We start from the raw sequence: 19,364 nt of genomic DNA, 5'->3' as shown, positions 1-19,364 counted from the left end.
ATATCTTTAAGTGAACAAACTGCTTTTATTTTTTCAAGGTACTGGCCAGCTTGCGGAGTGTGAGGAGCAATTTCTCAATACTAACAAATGTTCATGGAGCCCCAAGCAAGTAAGTTCCTCATAAGAGTTAAATACTGGGGAATTCTAACCTGCATGATGACTCAAGTTTGCTCTGACCTCTGTCTTCTGTTTAGGTTCTAGCTCAGCTGGTCTTTTTTAGTGTTTTTGTGGATTTCTGGGGATGGTTTTGGGGATAAACAGGGGAATTAGGATAGGGTTTTAGGGGCATGCATGCGAGTTAATTAGGGACATCTGTGGATCAGGCTCCGATGTCCGACAGACCAGCGTGGACAAAGGCTGGCGCCTCCCTCACGGTCAACCAGTTGCTGGTAGGATCTGGAGTCAGAATTCTGTGCAGGCAAGAGGAAAGAGGTCTGATGGCTCCCTAGGTTCACAAATCAGTGAGACTGGAGCTTGGAACCTAGTGTTGGGTGATCAGCAATTCCTGAGGTTGATGCCAAGAATCGACCTGTGGATTGAATCAGAAGTCTGGATTTCGAAGCCCGTTGGCTGGAGTCCAGGGCCTCTCTGTTTTCTGCAGACCAACCAATGCTCCACCCATGCTAGTAACTTCCCTGTAATTCCATGGGCTCTCTTCTTGCTAAGCAGCCTCGTGTGCGGCACCTTATCAAAGGCCTTCTGAAAATCCAAGTAAACCACATCCACTGCAAATCCTTTGTCTGCCCTACTTGTAATTTCCTCAAAAATTGCAGTAGGTTAGTCAGGCAGCTTTTTCCTTTCAGGAAACCATGCTGGCTCTGTCCTGTCTTGTCCTCGGTGTCAAGATCTCTAAGGATCTAACTTGGTTCCAACATATTGATGTAGTTGTAAAGAAGGCAAGACAGCGACTATACTTTATTAGGAGTTTAAACAGATTTGGCATGTCAACAAATACATCAAAATCTTCTATAGTTGTACTGTGGAGAGCATTCTGACAGGCTGCATTACTGTCTGGTATGGAGGGCTACTGCACAGGACTGAAAGAAGCTGCAGAAGGTTGTAAATCTAGTCAGCTCCATCTTGGGGCACTAGCCTACTAAGTTTCCAGGACATTTTTAGTGAGCGGTGTCTCAGAAAGGCAGCGTCCATTATTAAGGACCTCCAGCATCCAGAGCATGCCCTTTTCTCACTGTTACTATCAGGTAGGAGGTACAAAAGCTTGAAGGCACACACTCAGCGATTCAGGAACAGCTTCTTCCCCTCTGTCACCCGATTCCTACATGGACATTGATGCTTTGAACACTACCTCACTTTGTTTAATATAGTCTTTTTGTTGTTGCACATTCTTTTAAATCTATTCAATATATGTAATTCATTTACTTGTTTGTTTATTATAATGATTCTATTTATTTATTTATTTATTTTCTCCCTCGACTAGGTTATGTATCGCATTGAATTGCTGCTGCTAAGTTAACAAATTTCATGTCACAAGCTGCTGATAATAAACCTGATTCTGATTCTGAAGTGCCTCCGGGTTCTCCATAATCTCATCCCTAACAATTGACTCCAACAACTTCCCAACCACTGATGTCAGGCTAACAGGTCTATGGTTTCCTTTCAGCTGCCTCTGACCCTTAAAAAGCTTTCAGTATCTTTGATATTAGTCACCAGCTTCCTTTCATAATTTATCTTTTCCTTCCTAATGACCTTCTTAGTTTCTTTCTGCAAGTTTTTAAAACCATTCCAATCTTCTATCTTCCCACAGCTTTGACTTCCTTGTATGCCCTCTCTTTTGCTTTTACTTTGGCTCTGATATAATTTGTCAGCCACGGTAGTGGCCTTCTTCCATTCAAAAAATTCTTCTTATTTGTAATATATCTGTCTTGCACTTCCCTCATTTTTCACAGAAAATCCAGCCATTGCTGCTCTGCTGTCCTTCCTGCTAGTGTCCCTTTCCAGTCAACTTTGGCCAGTTCCCCTCTCATGCCATTGTAATTTCCTTTGTTCCACTGAAATACCGACACATTGGAATTTAGTTTATCCTTCTCAAATTTCAAAGTGAACTCGATCATACTGTGATCACTGTTCCCTAAGGGTTCCTTAACCTTAACAACAACACACACAAAATGCTGGTGGAACACAGCTGGCCAGGTAGCACCTATAGGGAGAAGCGCTGTCGACGTTTCGGGCCGAGACCCTTCGAAGGGTCTGGCCCGAAACGTCGACAGTGCTTCTCCCTATAGATGCTGCCTGGCCTGCTGCATTCCACCAGCATTTTGTGTGTGTTGTTCTTTGAATTTCCAGCATCTGCAGATTTTCTCGTGTTTGCTCCTTAACCTTAAGCTCTCTTATCACCTCTGGATCATTACACAACACCCAATCCAGCACAGCCAATCCCCTGGTGGGCTCAACTGCAAGCTTCCCTAAAAAGCCATCTCTTAGACATTCTACAAATTCTCTGTCTTGAGGTCCAGTACTGGCCTGGTTTGTCCAATCCACTTTCATGTTAAAATCCCCAAAGATTATCATGACACATTGCCCTTTTCTATCTCCTGCTGTAATTTGTAGTCCACATGCTGGCTGCTGTTTGGAGGCCTGTATAAACTGCCATTAGGGCCCTTTTACCCCTTCCATTTCTTAACTCAACCCATAGAGACTCTACACCTTCCGATCCTATGTCATCCCTTTCTAATGATATAATATTCTTTCTTATACACAGAGCCACACCACTCCCTTTGCCTACTAACCTGTCTTTACAATACACCATACATCCGTGGACATTCAGCTCCCAATGGCAGCCAAACTTTAGCCAAGATTCAGAGATGGCCACAACATCATGCTTGCCAATCTGTAGCTAAATTTCAAGCTCATCCATTTGCCTGTTCATTAGACACTGCTTGACTTTCAGACGGTTTGCAGCATTTTCTTTTGTTTTGGTTTAGCAGTTCTTTGCTGTAGTGGTCCAGCATTTGGCTTGGGGGCAGGGAGCTGCAGAGAGGAAGGGAGTTTGGATAATTTTCAGACTTCAATAGATCAAAATCAAGAATTTACTGATTGTATACAAACAGATTGTCATGATTATCATTCTCGAGCAAGGGTAATGAACCTTTTCAAAAGTTCATATTACTACACTGAAAGACCTTTTAACTGCATCTGTGAAAACATATCTGCATCTAATTACTAAAACTTAGCCCTAATATTTACATGAGTACCACTGATTTCTGAGAGCTCAGAAGACCGAATAAAAAATAAGACCAAATATATGTTCTTTTGTGGCCAGAGCATTCCGTCAACCTAATGAGACTTTAGAAATGTAAGTTTAGGATCAGATTAGAGTTGGGTTTGAATCTGATGAAGTGATACTGACTATATCCCTCCATTGATGCTACTTCACTTGCTGAGTTCGTCCAGCTTTTGTATTTGTTGCTCAAGTTTTCCCAAAAATCTGTAGAATCTTTTGAGTCCAGAATTAGGATCAGAATATTTTTGTGAACTCATCAAAAGGTGCAGATGGTTACCATCCACGGCGGAGATCGTGTAGTGCAGTAGAATCAGCACCTTCGTAGGAGTGTGCATAGAAGGGGTGTCACAAGAAGTGCCATCAATGTCACAGGATTTGCAGGCAGAGCTTCAGCTTCCTTTATTTCTTGGAGGTGCAGCCCTTCAGCCACATGACACTGCCACGAGAGGACCTACTGTTCTTTGACCTTGATAGACATGTACTTCCTCTGGTTGTGACAGTAACCATGCCCATCTCATCTTTAAAAAGCTTGCAGTCATGGCCAACAAAACACCCAGGATTGTCCAGCCAGTTATATTAAGCATATACAGTAAGTCTATAAAGCATTCTTCTGTGAGTTAATTACCATGGCTGAAGATTACTTGTATTTCCTATAATATCAATACCCAAAGTGAAGCGTGAGTCAATTCTCTTTAATAAGTAAGTCTAACACAATATGTTCGGAAGGCAAATCAACATTTATTTGAAATAAAAAGAAGTAAATGCACAGCTGTGAAAAAATAAACATGTTCAATTATTTCAAACATCCTCAAATGATAGCTTTATACCGGTCTTTAGAATCTAACCCCATCCTTTTTAGATATGGTTACATAGAACTGATCTAAATGACTCAGTGAGCAAAATTGACACATCTTGATGTTGGGAAGGAGGATCAGAAGCCTCAAGGCACACACTCAGGAACAGCTTCTTCCCCTCTGCTATCCAATTTCTAAATGAACAACAAGTACCTCACTACTTTGTTTTGAAAACTTATTTTACCTTCACTATTTATTAGATATATAGTATATATTCTTAATTCACTTCTTCTTTCTATTTACTCATCATATATTGCATTGTACTGCTGCTGTAAAGTTACCAGATTCCAAGACATATGCCAGTGATATTAAACTTGATTCTGATTCTGATCTTATTCCTTAATGACACTGGCACCCTACAAAGTTCAAGTTCTACCTAAACCAATAGTCTTGACTGATTTCTGACCAGAAAGTTCCATCGTACGCCACAGTCATAAATTTCCTTGCAGAAGTGAAATCAAATTACATTACATTGGGGTCCTAGATCTATTTGAAAACGTATTTGATGATAGCTGTCTGATTCTCATTAAAGTGCAACGCATTCTCCATCATCCAAACCACAAGCTCTGACCACATTGATAATAGAAACTGTTCTTCCTGTTTCCTCATGTCTCTTTGTGTGCAGCTATTTGTTTTCCAAAATTAATGCTCTTTTCACACCCCACACAATAGGTACAGCCTACAGAGGTCAGCATGTTAAACCCATGGCCACTTTAGGTGAGAGTTAGTCCCACTCTATTAAGAGGCAGTCTCAACCCCTCACTCAGACCCAAAGATTATTTTCCTACATGTGGGATTTTGGATCCCTTTTGAATGCTGCCCTTTGAATCTTGAATACTGCACCTAGAGTATATCCAGACCTCAACCACACAGTTCCGCTAACGGCATTACAGGAAAGATGTGGAAGCTTTGGAAAGATGTAAAAGCATTCACAAGGACGTAGTGTGGATTAGAGAGTATCAGTTATAAGGAGAGATGATTGTAATCTCTAGAGCATCAAAGGCTGAGGGACAAGTACATTAAATCATGATGGGTTGATAACTAGTCTTTTGTTCCCATTATGGAAGTGTCAGATACTATAGAGAACTGTTTTAATGCAAGAGGAGTAAAATTTAAAGGGGATTTATAGAACAAGTTTTCGTTTGACACAGAGTGGTAGGTACCCATGATGGAGCCTGATATGACAGCAAAAAGGTGTTTAGACAGTCCCATGAACTGAAAGAGAATTGAAGGAAATGCACATGGAGCAGGCAGATGTGCAGTTTGAAGTTGACATCGCAGTCGACATACATGTAAGCGGATGAAGGGCCAGTTCCTACACTGTACTGCTTTCCTGTTCTGTGTTCTTATTGAAGTGAGAAATATGAGAGCCTTCTGAATTTATCTTTCTCTTGGATCAATGCTACATAATACGACAACACTACTGCAGATCAGATTGGTGAATCTGGCCATGTGCTGCAAGGGATACAGTTCAGCCATCCTGATCACTAACTTTAGTAGAGTGCTGCTTTAAATACAGTGAATATTGTTGGGTTACATCATAGTTTGACAAAACACGGAGCCCTAATGTAAAGATTAGGTGATGCTTTTGATATAAAAATCCCTAATTCTTACCTGCTTAATAAACCTCCTGGTTTTACTGTGTACAATATCCAAGCTAATCCCTTCAATCATGGTAAAATTAGGGGTGATAAATTTAATGTGAAAGGCACCCAGAGAAAGAATTGCCAATAGTTATAGGTATACAAGTGCGTGACTGCCCTCTTTAGAGGTTTTGCAATGTAGCCAAGTGCTGCTTCCAGGTGTGAATGCTTAGTCATCGGGACCAAAAATGGGAAGCTCCCCTCTCTGCAGGTTGAGCAGTGAGTGTTGAGGCAACACGAAGTTACCTACTAGGTTCCTGAGGCAAGTTTTCTCAGAGCGAAGCTGATTTTGTCTTATAACTATGAAAGCAATGGAAACACATCTGCGATTAAGTATTTCCATCCTGGGGAGGGGGAACAGATGTAAGTGAGGGCTCTTTTGCTGAAGGATTGCTTATACAGTATAGCCATTACCACCATCAACAGTGTTGATAAAGAGTGGTTTCCTGTGAAGTTTAAGTGGAGAGGTTTCATTCCTCATCTTTTAAATGTCTTTCTTATAATTTCCACTCATTTCTGATCAGATGAATGTAGAACCACTTTTGTTCTCACAGGATTTCTAATGAATATGATTTAGGAGCACAAGCAGCTCACTCAGCCCCTAGGTCTTCTCTGCCATCTAATGAGATCATGAACTAATAGTAACCTGAATTCTGTATTCCCATTTACCCACAGTAACCTTTCTCCTTATTTATAAAGTATTTGACCACTTTTCCCTTAAAAATTTTTCAAAGACTTTCCTTCCCCCACCTTTAAGGAAAAGAGCTCCAAGTACACACGACTGTGAGGGAAAAATAATTACGTCTCCTTCTTAAGTGGATGATGCCTTATTTTTAAACAATTATCCCCAATCGTAGATTTTTTCGTAACAAGAAACATCCTGTCAGGACCGTTCAGGTCCCTTTATAGTCTATATTTTCCAGCCATTGCAGACCCTCCCTGCCCAACCCTCCCCAAATGAAGAACCACTCATTCCAGATAGTAGAATCTAAGATTAATCTCAAATCACTGTGGCATGCAGAAGTTTGGGCACCCTGGTCAAAACTTCTGTTACTGTGAATAGTTAAATGAGTAGAAGATAAGCTGATCTCCAAAAGTCATTAAGTTAAAGATGAAACATTCTTTTCAACATTTTAAGCAAGATTAGTGTATTATTTTTGTTTTGTACAACTTTAGAGTGGGGGAAAAAAAGGAAAGGAGCAGCATGCAAAAGTTTGGGCACCCGAAGAGATTTGAGCTCTCAGATAACTTTTACCAAGGTCACAGACCCTAATTAGCATGTTAGAGCTATGGCTTGTGCACAGTCATCATTAGGAAAGGCCAGGTGATGCAAATTTCAAAGCTTTATAAATACCCTGACTCTTCAAACCTTGTCCCAACAATCAGCACCCATGGGCTCCTCTAAGCAGCTGCCTAGCACTCTGAAAATTAAAATAAATGATGCCCACAAAGCAGGATAAGGCTATAAGAAGATAGCAAGGCATTCTCAGGTAGCCGTTTCCTCAGTTCGTAATGCTATTAAGAAATGGCAGTTAACAGGAACTGTGGAGGTCAAGTTGAGGTCTGGAAGACCAAGTTAACTTTCCGAGAGAACTGCTCATATGATTGCTAGAAAGGCAAATCAAAACCCCCATTTGACTGCAAAAGACCTTCAAGAAGATTTAGCAGATTCTGGAGTGGTGGTGCACTGTTCTACTGTGCAGAAACACCTGCACAAATATGACCTTCATAGAAGAGTCATCAGAAGAAAACCTTTCCTGCATCCTCACCACAAAATTCAGCATCGGAACTTTGCAAAGGAACATCTAAACAAGCCTGATACATTTTGGAAACAAGTCCTGTGGACTGATGAAGTTAAAATAGAACTTTTTGGCCGCAATGAGCAAAGGTATGTTTGGAGGAAAGGGTGCAGAATTTCATGAAAAGAACTCCTCTCCAACTGTTAAGCATGGGGGTGGATTGATCATGCTTTGGGCTTGTGTTGCAGCCGGTGGCATGGGGAACATTTCACTGGTAGAGGGAAGAATGAATTTAATTAAATACCAGCAAATTCTGGAAGCAAACATCACACCGTCTGTAAAACTGCTGAAGATGAAAAGAAGGTGGCTTCTACAACAGGATAATGATCCTAAACACACCTCAAAATCCACAATGGACTACCTCAAGAGGCACAAGCTGAATGTTTTCAAGTCAAGTCAAGTCACTTTTATTGTCATTTCGACCATAACTGCTGGTACAGTGCATAGTAAAAATGAGACAACATTTTTCAGGACCATGGTGTTACATGACACAGTACAAAAAACTAGACTGAACTACATAATAAAAAAAAACACAGAGAAAGCTACACTAGACTACAGACCTACACAGGACTGCATAAACTGCACAAAAAAGTGCAGGCGTTTACAGTAAATAATAAACAGGACAATAGGGCAAAGTGTCAGTCCAGGCTTCGGGTATTGAGGAGTCTGATAGCTTGGGGGAAGAAACTGTTACATAGTCTGGTCGTGAGAGCCTGAATGCTTCAGAGCCTTTTCCCAGACGGCAGGAGGGAGAAGAGATTGTATGAGGGGTGCATGGAGTCCTTCATAATGCTGTTTCCTTTGCGGATGCAGCGTGTAGTGTAAATGTCCGTGATGGCAGAAGAGCGACCCCGATGATCTTCTCAGCTGACCTCACTATCTGCTGCAGGGTCTTGCGATCCAAGATGGTGCAATTTCCGAGCCAGGCAGTGATGCAGCTGCTCAGGATGCTCTCAATACAACCCCTATAGAATGTGATGAGGATGGGGAGTGGGAGATGGACTTTCCTCTGCCTTTGCAAAAAGTAGAGATGCTGCTGGGCTTTCTTTGCTATGGAGCTGGTGTTGAGGGACCAGGTGAGATTCTCCGTCAGGTGAACACCAAGAAATTTGGTGCTCTTTACGATCTCTACGGAGGAGCCGTCGGAGGAGCTGTTCAGCAGGGAGTGGTCGCTCAGTGCCCTCCTGAAGTCAACAACCATCTCTTTTGTTTTGTTCACATTCAGAGACAGGTTGTTGGCTCTGCACCAGTCTGTTAGCTGCTGCACCTCCTCTCTGTAAGCTGACTCGTCGTTCTTGCTGATGAGACCCACCACAGTCGTGTCATCGGCGAACTTGATGATATGGTTCGAGCTGTGTGTTGCCATAGCCCTCACAGAACCCCAACCTAAACATCATCAAAAATCTGCGGATAGACCTCAAAAGAGCAGTACATGCAAGATGGCCCAAGAATCTCATAGAACTAGAAGCCTTTTGCAAGGAAGAATGGGCGAAAATCCCCCAAACAAGAATTGAAAGTCTCTTAGCTGGCTACAGAAAGCGTTTACAAGCTGTGATACTTGCCAAAGGGGGTGTTACTAAGTACTGACCATGCAGGGTGCCCAAACTTTTGCTTCAGGCCCTTTTCCTTTTTTGTTATTCTGAAACTGTAAAAGATGGAGGTAAAAAAGTAATCTTGCTTAAAACATTAAAAAAATGTGTCATCTTTATCTTTATGCCTTTTGGAAATCAGGTCATCTTTTACTCGCTTAGCTATTCACAGTAACAGAAATTTTGACCAGGGGTGTCCAAACTTTTGCATGCCACTGTATCTCATGAAGTTTGCCATTCTGTGATAGCTGTACATTGCAATATATAGTAATTTTTTTAAACTGTAAATTACAAAAATAAATGTATATAATAAATTAAATAAGTAATGTGAAAGGGGAGCAAAAAAAGAAAAATGAAGAAAAAGTAGTGAGGTAGTGTACATGGATTCATGGCCTATTCAGAAATCTGGTGGCAGAGGGGAAGAAGCTGTCTTGAAACATTGAGTGTGTGTCTTCAGGCTCCTGTACCTCCTCCTTGATGGTAGCAATGAAAAGATTTGTCTAGTAAAGCTTCTCTTAACTACATCCACTGCAATAATTCCTGAAATAACCAGACCAGTCATTACTGATGTGGTCTCAACAAGGCTCATTATAATTTTCATGCTTTTGTTATGTTGCCCTAGCAATTAAAAATAACATTTTTGCTAGTCTTCCCAATTAATTGATCTACCTATATATGAGTCTTTTGTGAATCATGCATACTCCTAGATTCCACTATAAGTACCTGTAAAATTTTTGCAGTTCTTTACCATGTAGATGAAATGATTTTTTTAAATTTTCCTGAAGCCACATTGCAGTACCTCTGCTCATCCACCTTCTTTGTAGCCACCTTCAGTCAAAGTCAGCATTGATTGTCATGTGCACATGTCCATTTGCAGAGGTCTAGTGAAAAACTGGCCTGCAGCTCTATCACAGTCAAATAGCATCATATGAATAGTATTCACAAGGGAAACATAAATTAAGCACTATTTTACAAGAAATGAATTGAATTGAATTTAATCAAATTGAAATGAGCATAATTAGAATTAAGTGGTCATGGTGTTGCTGTACTCCAGTGATTAGGTTGTGTTGGTTGGTTCAAGAACCATGTGTTGGATGGAAGTAGTTGTTCTTGAACCTGGTGGTGTAGGACTTCAAGGTTCTATACAGCTTCTCTGCTAACTCTTTGTCAACTTATTTAGGTACTATTAGCAAATTTAGCAGTTATACTACATTCTGTGCCTTCATCTAAAATATTTATATAAATTGTGAAAGTTCAGGCCCAGCAACAATCCCCGTACCCTGTCACTCGTGATAGCTTTCCAATCAGCAAAAGGTCTTCTCTTGGCTGCTGTCTGCTCTGTTTCTCACAATAAATTTTGATAAGGCTTCTTATCAAATAGCTTCTGTTAATCTAAGTGTTGTAGATCCACCAGTTCCACTTTAATGATAGCATGTATTTTCCCCTCAATGACACCAATATCTTGGCCAAAACTGATTTCCCTTTGACAAAACCATGTTAATTTTGCTTGATTACCATGAACATTTCCTTTTCTTTTTAAATCTTTTTATTAATTTTAAGAAAAACATAGATGAAATATGAATACAAAGCGTTTGAGAGTACATAATTAATAGTTTAAATAGACAATCAGATATATAATAATCAATATATAAGGCCTCCCAAACTCACAGTATTTATGTAAAAGAAACAGAAAAAGAGAAAAAAAAACCAAAAAAAAAGAAAAAAAAACTAACCAACATGGGCCATTATATAATGTTAAATACATACAGTAGTGCCAATAACTCCGAACCTCCATCCAAATAATTAAGGATAATAAAAATAAGGTTTAGGAAAAGACCATTTAACTCATATGAAAATGTTGAATAAATGGTCTTCAAGTTTCTTCAAATTTAACTGAAGAATCAAAAACCACACTTCTAATTTTTTCTAAACTCAAACAAGAGATCGTTTGAGAAAACCACTGAAATACAGTTGGAGGATTAATTTCTTTCCAATTCAGTAAAATAGATCTTCTAGCCATTAATATAACAAATGCAATCATTTGTTGAGATGAAGCGGATAGACGATTATTATCTATCATTGGTAAACCGAAAATTGCAGTAAAAGGATGCGGTTGGAAATTGATATTTAAAACTCTTGAAATAATATTAAAAATATCTTTCCAATAATTTTGTAAACAAGGACAAGACCAGAACATATGAGTCAATGAAGCAACATCAGAATGACATCTGTCACAGGTTGAATTAACATGAGAATAAAATCGAGCAAGTTTATCTTTAGACATATGAGCTCTATGTACAACCTTAAATGAACATTTCCATATGCACTGATTTATCTTTAATAATAGTGTGTAATATTTTCCCAGTGACAAAATTAAGCTACAACCTGAAGCTTCCTGTTGTCTGTTTCTCTTCCTGTATTCTGGCATTTGCTGGCCACTGCTTTTTGATGGGCAATAACTGAAACCTTGAGGATGTGCAGTGACTGGGATCCCATTTTCAATCTGTTTGTCTTTTGTCAAGAGGTATTGTAACATTTTGTTACACCATGCAGGACAAATGTAGTAGTCCTTTAAGTAATATTGCAGTTTGAGTTTTCATCATTAGTAAAAGCTTTCTGCAAAACAGAGCTCAAGTAGATTGAAAATGGGATCCCATTCGCTAGACCCAGAAGTGGTTTCAGTCACCACCTTACTGTGAATGAACAGTCCTAATGCCAGAGCAGTAGAAAGTCTTGCCAAAGCAAACTGTGGACATGGCATGCAAATATTGACATCATTAGGTTCTCTGAATGCCAGGGTTCTTAGAGCACACTAAGTTTCACAACAAAACAAAATCCTTACTAATGAATTTAGGCATTGTGAATGTAGAATGTTAAACAAAGATGTCCTCATATTAATTAAATAAAAACTTGTAAGGAATCACCTGGTTAGCTAATCTTGTGAATAAAGTGTGTTGCTATACGGTAGGGATCAGATATGTCAACCAGGGAATTACTGAGCTGTTAAAAATCACTGTTACATGAACTGGATAAAGTGAGTTCTGGGGGGAGGGGCAAGTGGAATTGGAATAGGCTTCCAATTACAATCTCTTGTTACTCAGACTGGAAAGAATACATTTTTGGCAAGATTGGAAATAGGCATGGTTTTTTGCAACCACCTGGTGTAGAACCTGTCAAGGCTCCCAAATAAATTAAAATGTGGATGTGGAACTAAAAGTCTGCCAGTTAATTGAAAGCTCTGCTGTTGAAGTCAGAACCTTAATTGAATCCAGGGGTGTGTATAAGAATAAATAATCCAGACCTATCTTATTCCCATGAATTAGTTAGTTTGAAGTCAAGCAGAATACAAATCAGAATACTAGAACATCCTGAGTTAAGACCCATTTCTTTTAGCAGAAAAGCATAGTTGCCGTAGATAGCTACTAGAGGGCGTACTTCACCATATTGTGATAACATTTTTTGAGGAACATACGAACAAAAGCGAGTGCTACCATTTCTAATATGTTTAATTGGATTAAAATTGGTTTAACCTGAGTTACTTTACCTAATATGTTTTAAAATAATTTCCTTCTTTGACGTGAAACGTGATGAATCTTTTGAAATTGGTGTCTAAAGGATCAATTGCCTCCTTATGTATCACAGCCCCTTGTGGAGGGTTTCCCTGTACTCTTTGTGAATCTCTATCACTTCATTGAAATAAGCGTATAGGATTCTCAGCGTAGATTGGCCATATGCTCAGACAGGAATACGCTGCAGGAGTTTGTTAGCATAGCTGATAGAGCCAAAAACTGATGGTGAGGTGAGAGGCATCAACATTTGCACCATTTTATAGGAGTTGTCTTTAATATTTTCATTTTACTACTGGGTTAAAATTGGCTAGGGTGAGTTTAATAGCCCTAGGAGAGAGGAAAAGCTTTCCCCTTATTGAGAAATCTCTGAGCCGTGTTTCCTCAATGACTATCATCCAGTAGCACATACATCCACTTTGATAAGTGCTTTGAGAGGTTGGTGATGAAACATATCAACTCTTGCCTGAAGAGCAACTTGGATCCACTCCAGTTTACCTACTGTATTGTCACAACAAATCAACAGCAGATTCCAGTTCACTCAGCCCTGGAACACCTGCACAATGAAGATGCATACATCAGAATGCTCTTCATTGACTACAACTTAACTTTCAACTCTATCATCCCATCAAAACTCATCATTAAGCACCAAGATCTGGTCGTTGATACCTTCCTGTACAAATGGATCCTCAATTTCCTCATAGACAGACTCCAATCAAAACAGATTGGCAACAACATATCCTCCACATTCACCATCAGCACAGGTGTACCATAGGGCTAAGCGCCTCGCTCCCTGCTCGACTGGCTTAACATCTATGATTGTGTGACTAAACACAAGCCCAGTGCTGTATTTAAGTTTGCTGACAACGCCACTGCTGTCTGCCAAACAAAAGGTGGTAGCAAGTTAGCATATAAAAAGGAGATTGAAAATCTGATTGGTACCGTAACACCAACCTCTCACTCAATGTCAGCAAATCAAAAGAGATGATTATTGACTACAGGAAATAGAAGCAGAAGGTCCATGAGCCAGTCTTCATTAGGGAAACAGAGGTGGGGAGGATCAGTAACTTTAAATTCCTTGACACTATCATATCAGAAGATGCCATTACAAAGAAGGCATGAGAACACCACTGCTTTCTTCGAAATTTGAGCAGATTTGCAATGTCTTCTATAGATGTACAGGGGGAAGTATCCTGACTGGTCGCACCACAGCTTAGTATGGAAGCACCGATGCCCAAGAATGGAAAAGCCTACAAAATAGCGGTGGATACTGCTCAATCCATCTACAAGGAGAGCTGCCACCGTATTCATCATCAAGGGCCCACCATCCAGGCCATGCTCTCTTCTCACTGCTGCCTTGGGCCTGAGGGTCAGGAGCCATAGGCTCCACACCACCAGCTTCAGGATCTGTTATTACCAGTTACTAATGATCTTTCAAAAGTCACTAAATTCTCGAATGGTTCAAGAGGATTGGAAAATTGAAAATGTCACTCCGTTCTTTAAGGAGGGAGGAGACCAGTTAGCCTGACTTCAGTGGTTGGGAAGATGATGTTGGAGTCCATTATTAAGGATAAGATTTTGGGGTATTTAGGGGCACATGATATTATAGGTCAAAGTGAGCATGGTTTCCTTAAGGGGACATCTTTCCTGACAAATCTTTTGCAATTCATTGAGGAAATAACAGGCAGAATAGACACAGGAGAGTCAGTGGATGTTATTTACTTGGATTTGCAGAAGGCCTTTGACAAGATGCTACACATGAGACTGATTAATGAGAGACCATGATATTGCAGGAAAGATACCAGCATGGATAGAGGATTGGGTGACTCGCAGGAGTGGGAATAAAGGAGGTCTTTTCTGGTTGGCTGCTGGTGACCGGTGGTTTTCCACAAGGGTTGGTGTTGGGACCACTTCTTTTCATGTTATATGTCAATGATTTGGATGACAGAATTGATAGCTTTTTGACCATGCTTGTGGACGATACAAAGACAGGTAGTGTTGAGGAAGCAGAGAATCTACAGAAGGACTTAGACATATTGGGAGAATGAGCTAAGAAATGGCAGATGGAATATAGTATAGTGAAGTGTCTAGTCATACACTGTGGTAGAAGGAACAAAGGCATTAAATAGTTGCAAGGAGAAAATGAAAAAATCTGAGCAGCAAAGGGACTTGGGAGTCCTTGTGCAGGGTTCCCTAAAGGTTAACTTGCAGTTTGAGTTGGTGGTAAGAAAAGTGAATGCAATGCCAACATTCATTTCAAGAGGGTTAGAGTATAATGCAAGGATGTAATGCTGAGGCTTTATAAAGTATTGGTCAGGCCGCACTTGTTGTATTGTGAGAAGTTTTGGGCCCCTTAGCTGTGAAAAGATGTGCTGCCATTGGAGAGGGTCCTGAGGAGGTTCAAGAGAATGATTCCAGGAATGAAAGTGTTAAAGTATGAGGATCATTTGATCGCTCAGAGCCAGTACTCACTGCACTGGATGATGCCCAGTCAGCTCCATCATGGGCACTAGCCTCCGAAGCATCTGGGACGTCCTCAAAAAGGTGGCATCCATCAGTAAGATCCACCATCACCTAAGACACACCTTCTTCTCATTGCTACCATCAGGAAGGAGATACAGGAGCCTGAAGGCAGATATTCAACGATTCAGGAACAGCATCTTCCCCTTTGCCAGATTTCTGAATGGACTTCGTACCCATGAACACTACCTTACCACTTTATTTTGCACTCCTTATTTAATTTAACCATTATATGTGTATGTGTGTATGACTGTAATTCAGTTTTATTATGTATTGCAATGTACTGCTGCTGCATAACAGGAGATTTCATGAGATATGCCAATGATATTAAACCTGATTCTGATTCTGAGCTTAGAAGACTGAGGGGGGAATCTCATTGAAAACCATTGAGTATTGAAAAGCCTAGATAGAGTGGATGTGGAGAAGATGTTTCCTCTAGTGAGTGAATCTAGGACCAGAGGTCACAGCCTCAGAATAGAGGGATGTCCATTTAGAACAGAGGTGAGGAGGAATTTCTTTAGCCAGAGGGTAGTGAGTCTGTGAAACTTATTTCCAGGGACAGCTGTATAGGCCAAGTCATTGACTGTATTTAAAGTGGAGGTTGATAGGTTCTTGATTAGTCAGGGAGTCAAAGGTTATGGGAGAAGGCAGGAGAATGGGGCTGAGGAATAATAAATCAGCCATGATGGAATAGCAGAGCAGACTCGATGGTCCGAATGGCCTAATCTGGTCCTATAGGTGTTGTGATGAAGGAAGTGGAATGGATAAGGGCTCACTGGAGGGTGTCACATCAACTCATTTTGATCATGTCTGTTATGTCTAGCTGAAGCATGGTTACTTAGAGATGGTTGACTTCAGCAAAGGAGGTTACAGACAGCCTTGTTGGGTGATCTCAATTAGCTTGGTGCCTGCAAGATCCAGATTCAGACCGTGTCCTCTCGGCATGAACGAAGGCAATCTGTACAGACTGGCTAACAGGCAATAACAAAGGATGGGCAAAATGGCAGGAGCGCAATCATATATGCATTTAGTGCAATGTGAGCTTGAGCCCTTAATTTAATTACATGTTGTGCCAGGAATATAATGAATTACTAAGTGACACGAGCTGCTAAAACATGCACTTTATTTACTCCACACTGTAGAAATGAATGTGCATCACGTAAATGTCACAGATTTAGATATAATAAACTGCATTCACTTCTTTTTTTAAAAAGGTGATTCACATATTCAAACATACCTTAACTTCTACAGAGCTTTTGTGATCTTCTTAAAATAACTTAACGTTTTGACTGGAGGATGATGTTACTTGAATCTCTCATAAAATATCTTGTGTCATTTCTTTCACAATCTTCATTGTATCAACTTCCAGAAAACAATTTGATCACACAACTTTTAAATATTTCCTGGTACAGTACATCTCTCACAGGAGTTAAGTGATTTACATAGACACTTCCAATTTAGCCTCTCAGGTTAACAACTTTGTATGGCAGTCTGCCACTCTCACTCCAGCTCCTATTTGCAAAAGCCGTCTTTGTCAGGTGGTGTTTATATACAAACGATATAAATTGTTTAAAATCTCTCTCTCTCTCTCTCTCTCTCTCTCTCTCTCTCTCTCTCTCATCTCTCTCTCTCTCTCTCTCTCTCTCTCTCTCTCTCTTCTCTCTTCTCTCTTCTCTCTTCTCTCTTCTCTCTTCTCTTCTCTCCACCCCACACCCCCCAGCAATTATTTTGTTTCTGTAACAATTGGTCTTCTGCTGTTCTCTCAAATTTAGCAGAACTGAGCCCAATGATTTCCTGAGTGTTCTACAACTATGTAATGAAGGAGTGTGACCCATTGTAAAATGTAACATTGTTCTGTTATTCAACAAAAAGTTTATTAAATCTTGTCTTATTATTGAACTTCAGCCTCTTGAGAATACTTGTTTCTTAACTTTACAATCCTCATTGATCTTGCTGCCATACCATTGGTGCACTTAATACCGTTTTATTTTCAGAATCAGCTCATTAGAAAAAAATAAAACTGATGTTCATTATCAAAGAATAACTCTTTTTCCATGTCACAACATGGGAAAATGAATCTTGATTTTTTTTTTGATAAAACATTCTGTTGTAACAGTGGACCCATATGTATCATACCGCTACTAATATTCTTTACACAGTAGTTACCTCCATCATCACTGGTCCAAAATCCTGGAACTCTTTCCCTAGCAACATTGCGGGTGGCTGCAGACTTCAAGGACTGCAGCTCACCCTCACCTACTTAAGGGCAATCAGGGGTGGTAAATTAAATACTGGCTCAGCCTGTGAAGCCCACATTCCTCAAATGAATATCCATATAAAAATCAATAACTATTCTTTGAAAATGTTTCAGTGGCCTTTTGTGACCTTGTAAAACTATTTTCATTGTAGTGGCTCTGCTATTTTGTGCACCTGTATACTAACCCCACAAGATATTCTTTATCTAAAATTCTGGCAGTTACCTCAATGTTCTTGACACCAGAATGTTTGATTCCTCAATACATTTGATATGATAGTTCTGCAGCACTATCTTTCACAACCTCATACTGTTGGTAATAGAATGGTTTCAAGTCTTCATTTGTGTATTTGTATGATGAAATGCATTTTAATGGATTTATGGATTTGTACAACATGGGAACAGGTTGTTGGTCCTAAGTCATCTAGGTCAGCCAAGATGTCTTTCCAAGTTAATCCTATTTGCCTGCATTTGGCCCATATCCCAAAACTTTCCTATCCATGTACATGTCTAAATGTTTATTTAATGTTATAATTGCACCCATCTTTTCCATTTCCTCAGGCAACTCATTCCATATACCCACTGTTTGAAAAAGATGCCTCACAGATCCCCTTTCCTGCATCCTCTGTATCTTAATCACATTCTTCCTATAACTTGGTGATCAGAATTGCATACAATGCTCCCAACAAAAATTTTGTACAACTGTAGCATGATGTCTCATGTGTCATGGATGATGAAGGCAAGCTTGCCACACCCTGTCTAACTCTTTTGTCATTTCAGGGAACTTTACTCTTGTACCCCTAGGTCTCCACTTGTCTAACTTAAATTCCATCTGCCATTCCTTTTGCTTTAATTTCCCTGCTGATCAATATCCTCTTATAACCTTAGATGACCTTCTTCATGATACCAGCAAATTTGGTGTCGTCTGCAAGCATACTAACCGTATCAGCTATTACATTCTCATCCAAATCATTAAAATATTTGACTAACAGCAGGAAACCCAGCACTGATCTCTGCTACACACTACTGGTCACAGACTTTACTCTGAATTCCACTACCAGCCACTGCTTTATACCACTGAGTCAATTTTATATCCACTTGGCAGGTTCCCTCAGGATCCCACATGTTCAAACCTTCTGGACCATCCTACAATATGGGACCTTCTCAAAGGCATTGCTAACATCCATAGACAATGCCTACTGCCTGCGATCATCAATTCTCTTCTTTGTCTCTTCAAAAAAATCAGATTCATGAGATATGATTAGCCTCACACAAAGCCATGTTAACTATCCCTAGTTAGTCCTTGCCTTTTCAATTTTAAATGAATTGTATCTCTCAGAATCCCCTCCAGTAGCTTTCCCATCGGTGATATAAGGCTTCCTGGATTATTCTTGTAGCCTCTCATAAATAAACACATGACATTAGACTTTCTTCATTCTGCAAGGGCCACAGCAATTATTCAATAGGTTTGAATAGGTACATCTAATGCCAGAGAAATGTGTGTAATAAACATCCTGAGATTCTTTTTCCTCACAAACATCCATGAAAACAGAGGAGTGCTCCGAAGAATGAATGACAGTTAAGTGTCATTCTCCGAATCCCCCCTCCCACACACAAGCAGCAGCAAAGCAATGACCCCCCCCCCCACCAGCAAAAAGCATCGGCAGCCCCACCGAGCACTCAAGTGTGCAGCAAAGCATCAATAAAGACACAGACTTGCAGTACCCCTAAGGCTACTCATTCACCTGGTAGTTTGACATAGCACAGGCTCTCTCTCTCTCACTAATAGGGGGAAAAGAGGTGTCCCCGATTCCCAGCGAGAGGGGAGATATAACAAACAACTCGCTGATTTATGATGTTAAGGGTCTGTTGCGTCACTTTTTCCAAGTTCTATGCCC

General features: G+C 40.1%; 1 protein-coding gene across 4 annotated transcripts in view; it reads left to right on the top strand.

The window, feature by feature from the left end:
* Positions 1-19,364, top strand: part of pde4ba (phosphodiesterase 4B, cAMP-specific a) — a 579,805-nt gene that overhangs the window by 425,048 nt on the left and 135,393 nt on the right. For all 4 annotated transcript variants that reach the window (XM_073063172.1, XM_073063171.1, XM_073063170.1 and 1 more), the window contains one exon: positions 39-109. In XM_073063172.1, the coding sequence (XP_072919273.1) occupies positions 39-109 (71 nt within the window). The remainder of the gene's footprint in view (positions 1-38; positions 110-19,364) is intronic.

Source organism: Hemitrygon akajei, chromosome 12 (assembly GCF_048418815.1).
Source record: "Hemitrygon akajei chromosome 12, sHemAka1.3, whole genome shotgun sequence".
Classification (NCBI taxonomy): Eukaryota; Metazoa; Chordata; class Chondrichthyes; order Myliobatiformes; family Dasyatidae; genus Hemitrygon; species Hemitrygon akajei.
Note: the sequence above shows the minus strand (reverse complement) of the source record. Positions and strands in the feature narration are given on the sequence as shown.